The sequence below is a fragment of the Nicotiana tabacum genome, chromosome 9 (genome assembly GCF_000715075.1).
Source record: "Nicotiana tabacum cultivar K326 chromosome 9, ASM71507v2, whole genome shotgun sequence".
NCBI classification, from domain to species: Eukaryota; Viridiplantae; Streptophyta; class Magnoliopsida; order Solanales; family Solanaceae; genus Nicotiana; species Nicotiana tabacum.
Window position 1 is genome coordinate 89,064,394 of NC_134088.1, and position 9,196 is coordinate 89,073,589.

At 36.6% G+C, this 9,196-nt stretch overlaps 1 protein-coding gene across 1 annotated transcript in view; it reads left to right on the plus strand.

Annotated features, from left to right (window-relative positions):
- The first annotated feature begins 5,586 nt into the window (after nt 1-5,586).
- LOC107802528 (potassium channel KAT3) overlaps nt 5,587-9,196 on the plus strand; it is an 11,299-nt gene continuing 7,689 nt past the window's right edge. The window contains exon 1 of the mRNA XM_016626046.2: nt 5,587-5,948. Within this exon, the coding sequence (XP_016481532.1) occupies nt 5,737-5,948 (212 nt within the window). The 5' untranslated portion in view covers nt 5,587-5,736. The remainder of the gene's footprint in view (nt 5,949-9,196) is intronic.

Genomic DNA, 9,196 nt, shown 5'->3' on the forward strand with positions numbered 1-9,196 from the left:
TTAAGGTGATCACCTGCATTCAAAGACTTAATGAGCATATCGTCTATATAAACTTCCATAGTTTTTCCTATTTGTTTTTCAAATATCTTTTTTGCGAGCCGCTGATAAGTGGCTCTGGCATTTTTCAACCTGAAGGGCATCATATTATAGCAATATGTGCCAAACTTCATTATAAACGAAGTCTTTCCCTGATCCTCAGGGTTTATCTTAATTTGGTTGTGCCCAAAATAAGTATCGAGGAAACTCATTAACTCGTGCCCGGCCGTAGCATCAATCATTTGATCGATGTTTGGCAGTGGGAACTAGTCTTTTGGGAATGCCTTATTCAAGTCTTTATAATCTACATACATGCAAAATTTATTGTTCTTCTTAGGAACTACTACTACATTAGCTAGCCACTCTAGATACTTTACCTCTCGGATCGAACAAAATTTGAGTAGGCGAGTTACCTCTTCTATGACGAATTTGTTCCTGGCCTCCGCAATAGGGCATTTCTTTTATCTTACCGGAGGGATGTTTGGATCCAAACATAGCTTGTGTACGGCCACCTCCGTTGGGATACCTGTCATGTCCGCATGCGACCAAGCAAAACAATCGGCATTAACTTTAAGAAATTCAATAAAGCCAGACCTGAGCTTGGGGTGCAGTCCTGTCCCCAAGTGGAATTTCCTTTCTAAGAACTCTTCAAACAATGCAACTTGATTGAGCTCTTCCGCTATGGATTTTTTTGCATCTGTTTCTTCTGGTACCTAGAAATACCTTGGCACCTGATAAGATTCCGACGCCTCTTCCCCTGAGCTAACTTCATTCGATTCGGGAACATGTTTCGGTTCCTGTAGTTTCTATGTCGTGTGTTCCTTCCCTTTGCTACTGAAGATCGAAATCGCATTCATCTCCCTTGTCGCCGGTTGGTCGCCCCTTATCTATTTAATTTTTTTTAGCGTTGGAAATTTCAGCAGCTAATGATATGTTGATGGTACAGCTCTCATCTCGTGCGACCATGGTCTTCCCAGAATAATATTATATACCATGTCACCATCCACCACTTCAAAAAGAGTCATTTTCATCACCCCTTCAGCGTTCGTTGGCAACAAAATCTCTCCTCGTGTTCTCACGCTCGCAAGGTTGAATCCGGAGAGGAGTTTTGTATCCGGAATGAAGCTTTCGGTGAGTTTAGCTTGCTCCAATACTCTCTATTGTATGATATTGGCCGAACTCCATGGATCCACTAGAACACATTTGATTTTAAAGTCTAGCACATTTAAAGAAATCGCCAATGTGTCGTTGTGTGGTAGCAACAATCCGTCTGTGTCTCTCTCCATGAAAGTGATGTCGTCTTCAGCAACTTCTCGGAGTCTCTTACTATGGGTTATCGATACTTTCATCTTTTTTGCTGCCAAGAACCGTTAATTTCATCCCCCCTCCCCCCTCCCCCAAGATCATGTTGATCGTCCGGTGCGGAGGATCTTCTCCTGCTTTCAAGGGTTCTGCGTTATCTGGGTTGTGACCATAGTTGTTCTTGGCCCAGTCACTAAAGAATTCTCTCAGATGCCCATTATTCAACAGTGTTTCCACTTCTTCTAAGAGATATCGGCATTCCCAGTCCGGTGGCCATTCGTCTCGTGGTATTCACACCACAAGTTGGGATCCCTCTGGCTGGGATCGGATCCTATCAGCTTCGGAAACCGTACTTCTTTGATGTTTCTCATGGCTGACACCAACTCTACTATACTAACGTTGAAATTTTATTCTGACAGCCTGGGTAGGAAGGATCCTGCGTACCTGACTCTTCTTTGTCCTGCAATGATCTATTGTTCCGACTGCGATCAGTCCTTCTGTCGGTGGTAAACCTGTCCGCTGACTGGAAGCCTCTGTCGTGGCCTTCGGCCTGTTTGTAGGGCAAAAATCGGCCCCTCGAAGACAGTTTGTCCGTGTCGAAATCATTTTTTGATTTTTTTCTATTCTTCTCCAATCCTTTTGCCGACGACGGGAAGCCAACCTAATCCTCTTCGATCCTTATCTTTGACTCGTATCGGTTGTGGACATCCGCCCAAGTCATTTCTTGAAATTCAAGCAAGCTTTCCTTCAATTTTTGGGAAGCGTTTGAACTTCTTGGATTCAGACCCCTGGTGAATGCTTCAGCCACCCATTCATCTAGAACAGCCGGGAGCAACATTCTCTCCTTTTGGAACTGGGTAACGAACTCTAGCAGCAACTCGAATTCTCCTTGTGCAATTCTGAATATGTCGGTCCTTTGGCATTGCACTTTTCTGGCCCCGGCGTGAGCCTTAATAAAAGAATCTGCGAGCATCTCAAATGAATCTATGGAATACTCGGGTAACAGCAAATACCACGCCAGGGCTTCCCTCGTGAGAGTCTCTCCAAATTTCATCAGCAAAACAGATTCAATCTCGTGAGGAGCTAGATCATTCCCCTTCACCGCCATCGTATAGGTGGTAATATGCTCTTGAAGGTATGAAGTTCCATCATACTTTGGCACGTCAGGCATTTTAAACTGCTTCGGGATTAATTTTGGTGTCGCACATCGTTTGTACGGCAACTGAGTATACTTCTTTGAGTCCGAACCTTTTAGCACCGGTGGTGCGCCTGAGATTTGGTCCATGCGGGCGTTCACTTCCCTCATAAACCATAAGAGTTCACTCTTGAAGGGATCGTTTTCGTTATTGGGGCCGGATCCGCTCCCCCCAACCCCATCGAATCCAACTTCGCCCTTCGGGGTGTTGTTGTCGACCCTCTGCATTGTTTGATTCGCGGGAGCGCTTGGAGGAACCGGACCTCATCTATTCGCATTATTTGAAGCCCCCAACAGCGCCTGCTTCAACTCTGTCATAACCTTATTCTGTCATGTGAGGTGGCCTAGAATGATCTCTTGTTGTTCTTGTAGGACCCTTACCGCATCAACAACATCCTCCTCTTCAGCATCATCGGCAGTTGCCTCCCGAACATATCGTGGGTACCGCCTGTCGTGAACCGGCGTTGCATCGTTTCACTCATTGTGGGTGTCACTGACCGAATCCTAGAGATGAGGCTAGTCTCCTTGAACCTCGGGATTGTGTGCGTTGTTAACATCATTATCTGTCATTTCTTAATAATTTTTTGCTAAGATAAATAACCAAAACACGTTAGTAAAAAAGGCAAGGATCAACTTAATTACACGGATGTCTAGGCCCCACGGTGGACGCCAAATTGTTTACCTATAAAACGGTACAGTTGAATTTATACGTGATTTCTAGATAAGTGAATTAATTTGATCATGAAATAATTAAGGAAGTGCACAATACTTATCCTTGAAATGAAGATAAAATTACGAAGAACAATGATTCAGGAGCGGAGCTTCCGAGCACAACAGTGATGAAACCAAGGAACAAGAAAGTAAAATTGTATAAGCTTTTTATTAATTATAACGTAAGTTTGCTAGGAAAATCGTGTTATTTACAATGATAACAGAGCTCACTATTATTGTTTCACCTAGGGAACAAGGTCCTAGGATCATGCTCTTCTTTAATATCAATTATGAGGGACATTGAAGAAGGTGTAACGGTGAGCATAAATTCTCTGTAACGGGCAACGCATTAAATGCTGTAGAATATTCTCCATTAAATGCTACCAGACCGAGGGTATATATTGCATCTTTATGAGCGTTATTCTTTCCGGTGACAGACGAGATAATCTCCTTCGGTTTTAGCTATCCCCCGTCTTAGGTTCTACGTGTCCCTCTTTTTGGATGGTCACGTAGCATAGCATATTTTTTCCTATACAAGGTTTAGTTATGAATTTATTAATAATATATTAGCTTTCTGCAATATTTAACTAGTAAAATATGCATATCTTTTGAGATTGTAAATTTGAATAGTTTTCTATTTAAACGTCAAATGTTGTTGTTATAGGTGTATAACAATCACTCACTATAAAAGCCAAAAACTATCGGAACAAACGAGACTGTTATAGAGAGGGTTGATTGTATCACAATGGCCGGGACTTTACCCTCACTGATGTGAAATTCACTTAAAGTGTCACATAATTAAGCCCCTCTTTATATGCTAATCAACTTAAAAGCTTGTCAACTAATGACGCCTGCGTCCTTAATTATTAACCCGCCTTTGTTAATTATCTCCAAGATCAAGTGGACATCAATTGACATGTGGAGCTTAGAGTAGCTTAGGTAAGGTCAAATAGTCTGAAGGGGAGCTTAGGGGACATCCAGTTAAAAATATAAGTCTTAAAGGGTGCATTAATTTCTCACCACATGATTTCAACGACTCTGCCCTAATCTTTGATTAAAGAATCGGATGCATAGCGAACTACTCTTCGATATGAGAGTACTCTTCGATCTTCATGTGTGTTTAAAGTTTCGCGTTAGTACGACGATTTCACTGCTCTAAATTTTTATGTATAATTCTACTTTGTCCTTACTACGAGCTCATCTTTTCAAAGTTTTAACTGTATAAAGTATACTTAACTGCTAGAAAAATGCCTAAAATCGTTCAGAAATATCGACCGAAATCGATCGAAAAACTGAAAAAATCGATCGATTTCCAACCAACTTTAATCCGTCGAAATTAAATTGGTCGGTTAAAAAATAGCAACCGAAGTCGGTCGCAATTTCCGACCAATTTCGGTTGGTAAATTAATTTTCACAAATGGCCCAAAAAGAAAAATCTGACGTCGGTATTTTCCGACCGAATTTGGTCGGTATTTTTAATTATGCAATTAATCTGGGACTCGAACCAGGGTCTGTACGATGGCATGATACTATTATACCACTAGACTATTGGTAAATTTTGGTTTATGACTTTCTTTTAATTTATTTGTACTCTTCAATTGCATTTTCGCGTGAAAATAACCGACCGATTTCGGTCAATTTTATTAAAAATATAAAATTACCGACCGAAGTCAGTCGGTTTTTTAAAATGACTGACTGAAATAACCGATCGATTTCGGTCGGTTTTTTAAATATTAATTTTATATGAAAAATTGACCGATTTTGATCGGTTTCTTAAAAAATAAATTTCGTGGGATGCTAAAATAGTTTTTCGCATTTTTATGCCAAAAAAGAAGTCTTTCGGTTTCGTTAATAAAATTAAAAATATATATATTTTAAAAAATCGACCGACTTCGACCGTTTAGATCGGTTGGCCGCGGTTTGTTTTGGCCAGTAGTATAACAAGTTTCGCATCGGTATGAGGACTTCGCTATTCTATTTTCCTAATATATAATTGTACTACTTTTTTCGGATTTCTCAACTTTTCAAAGTTTAATTAAATAAAGTACAAGTTTCGCGTCCGTACGAGGATTTTGCTATTCTATCTGTTTAATAATATAATATAAGTATATATGGCTTCAACTTTTCGAAGTTTAACTGGTACTCCTAATTCAATTTCATGTGATATGCTTTCTTTTATTTGTTCATAAAAGAATTATATATTTTTAGTCTTTTTGATTATTTAATCTTAGCATCCTCATTTAATCCTTAATCGCATGGCTTGGTATGACCAACTTGAGTTCAACCATTGTATATCTCTCTTTGTCTCCTCGACCTTAGTATAAATAAAACTGAATTATTTCCATCTAAAATAATACTCCCTAGAGTTTGACTTATTGATATGATAATGCTTAAGATGACTACCTTCCCTTAGAAAAGAAAAAGAACTAAGTCTCCAGCAAAGCTTCACCCAATCCACCTCTCAAATTTTCCTCTCAACCTCAGCCAACAAAATGCCGTTGTCAGAGACGACGACGAGGTCGCCGGCGCCATTAACGGTGACGAGATCTCCGACGTCGTTGTTGTTCCGGCGGCATTCAAGCAGGGAAATACGAAACATAGCCTCGGTTTCCAGCAGCATATTGCCAGCTTTTGGAACTGTGATGGGTGAAGGCTCTGTTAAGCTTAAAAGATTTGTTATTGCTCCTTATGATCGTAGATACAGGTATGTCCCTTTCCTTCAACACCTTTTGACATGAAAGGCTGAATACTTTGACTTTATTACTCATGTTTAAGGCTGTAAATGCGTTGGATTGGTTCGAATTTTCTAATTATTAAATCAAACTAATTGTATTGGGTTATTAAATCTAAATATCAAACCAAACCAATAAAAACCGAATTTTTTAATATCGATTTTTCTCGGGTTTTCGATGTTTTTCGGTTTTTTAATTCATAAAGTCTTCATAGCACAAAACGTAAAATTTGTTCTCCAAATATTTATTTAATCCTAGTAAGACATAACTATATAAGGTATTTTTCAATAAAATAACATCGATATGAGATGAGTCATGGCATCGTACTAAAATATCTAATAATAAAGATAATAAAATCGCATAAAATAAATATTATTAATAAGCCATAATGAAAACAAACATAATTTAAAATTATGACTAATAACTATTATTTACATGACTAACCACTAAAAGAAAAATAAGTTATACATTTTATCTAAACCATGAAAAAACTAAAAAATAGATATTCAACACTATTTTCATTCATTGTACAATTGAATTGAATGTCTTTTATTAGCATTAGTATTGATTTGATTTTGGTTTAGGATTTATTTGAGTTACTAACATTTATGGACTATAAAACTTATTGGAGCATCCAAAAATAATAAGCTCAAGCTTGAAATAATACGTTTAAAGATAAAACTATGAAAAAGCTTAAGAAATATTTATAAACTACACTACCATAAATATTTTTATATATTAAATATATTTAAAACTTCTATACATATAATGTCGGGTTGGTTTAGTTTCGGTTTGACTTTTTTTAGTTAAAACCAAACCAAACCAAATATGGTCGGATTTTTTTTCCAACACCAAATCATAGTCGAGTTTTTTTCTCGGTTTAACTCGGATTATCGGGTTTGTGCGCTTTGTCGATTTCATTTGAACACCCCTACTCATGTTGATAAAAGACCGTTTTCAATGGATCTCATGGAGTCTTTTACCCTTTCTTGCTTGAAGAGACAACTTACTTCTCATGGCGAAACCAGAATTTTCATTAGGGGGTGTCAAAATATATAAAAGTAAACCTATGAAAAAATCAAAGGGATGGCTCCGCCACTGTTCACAAGCAGAGATCATCAAAAGAAGGATGAGAATATCACAAAAGTTCCAATCTAAACCTTCCAAATATTCTCTCCCACCTCTCATCCTGCCTTTTCTTAAGAGTATTTTTGTGCTGGCTTAACCAACCATCTTGTATATATTATAGCCAATGGTTCAGCAAAAAAGTAGAAAACGGGGAATAGATCTCATATTATGCTACATGAAGGCTAAGAAAGAAGCCCAACAGAATAATTGCGTGTATTTGCAGTCGTACCTTATATTTGTATTATTTTTTAACCTGTATCCTATATTTTAAAATTATTAATTTGGTAGCCATCTCACAAAAAATCCGTAATAATATGACAATTGCATCCCTGACAAAAGATATAAAACGATCTCCTCCTCTCCTCTCAGCAACTTTATAAAAAAATCAGAAACTTGTCCAGATTCATTTTCAGAATCACACTTACATGAAGTTGTTTCACCTTGAAGCTAAAACTTCATGCTAATGTAGCATGAAGTTGTTTCATGTTGAAGCTAAAACTTCATGCTAATATAGCATGAAGTTGTTTCACATTGAAGCTAAAACTTCATGCTAATGCATGCTGAAATTATTTATCCTGCAGTTTACAGTTTTGTCATGAATTTTATCCGAAACTTCAGTCTAAACATGGTAAAGTTATTTAGTTCATTTGCTAAAACTTCAGACTAAACATGCTGAAATTATTTAGTTCATTTGCTAAAACTTCAGACTAAGCATGCTTAGGTTATTTAGTTTATTTGCTAAAACTTCAGACTAAACATGCTTAAGTTATTTAGTTCATTTGCTAAAATTTCAGACTAAACATGCTTAAGTTATTTAGTTCATTCGCTAAAATTTCAGATTAAACATGCTTAAGTTATTTATTTCATTTGCTAAAATTTCATACTAAACATGCTTATTTTTTTAGTTCATTTGCTAAAATTTCAGACTAAACATGCTTAAGTTTTCTTGTAGTATGTAATTTTCTAATGAGTTTTTGCTAATGTATGTTGAAATTATTTAGTTCATTTGCTAAAACTTCAGACAAAACATGCTGAAGTTATTTAGTTCATTTGTTAAAACTTCAGACTAAACATGCTGAAGTTTTTTAGTTCATTTGCTAAAATTTCAGGCTAAACATGCTTAAATTTTTGTCTTGCAGTATGTAATTTTCTAAAGAGTTTTTGTTAATGCATGCTGAAGTTATTTAGTTCATTTGCTAAAACTTCATACCAAAACATGCTGAAGTTTTGTAACGTAGTCTACAGTTTTGTCCTGAATTTTATCCAAAACTTCAGTATAAACAAGCTGAAATTTTTTAGTTTATTTGCTAAAATTTCAGCCTAAACATACTTATATCATATTGGAAACTAATAAGAAAAAATATTACTCGGAGAAAAATTGCTAAAACTTCAGCTAGCAATAAGAAAAAATATTACACATAAAGTGTAGGATATTCTCAATACTTCTTACATAATTGGAATTGTGTAGGATATTCTCAATACTTCTTACATAATTGGAAGTTTTCAATCCAATGGAGTACATAAACAAAATATATTGTGCCAAACTTAGTATAAAGTTTTATTTTGAGCCCCTTAGACGTAGCAAAGTGTGGAAAACAAAATAGATTAAATGGGTTCTTTTTATCATGGGAAAATTACTGTCAGCTCATAAGTAAGTTAGTACAAAAATTAATTAATTCATAAAGGCGAAATATATAAACGATCCCTTTAAGTTATCCCAACGATCAGTTGGACACCTTAACTGAGCTCATTTTCAGCTAGATACCTCATTAATTCACAAAAGAAGATCAACTAAGCACCACACTATCGGCCTCCGTAGAGTGAAATGCACTCTCGCATATGCGAGTTATCTGGCTAAAATTAGGTTTATTTTTTTATTTTTCTGAAAACAATATGGACCCCACCTAATTTTAACACCTTCTTCTCCTCCAATTTTCTCCTCCACCATCCGGACCTTCCTCTATCCTAAATCACGTCTGCCTCCATTTTCTCTTCCTTTACTTCACACTTTAACATACTTTATTTTCTATGACCAAAATCACCCATTTCACACTTCAAGGTTCCTTCAGATGGCATAAATGACTATTAACTT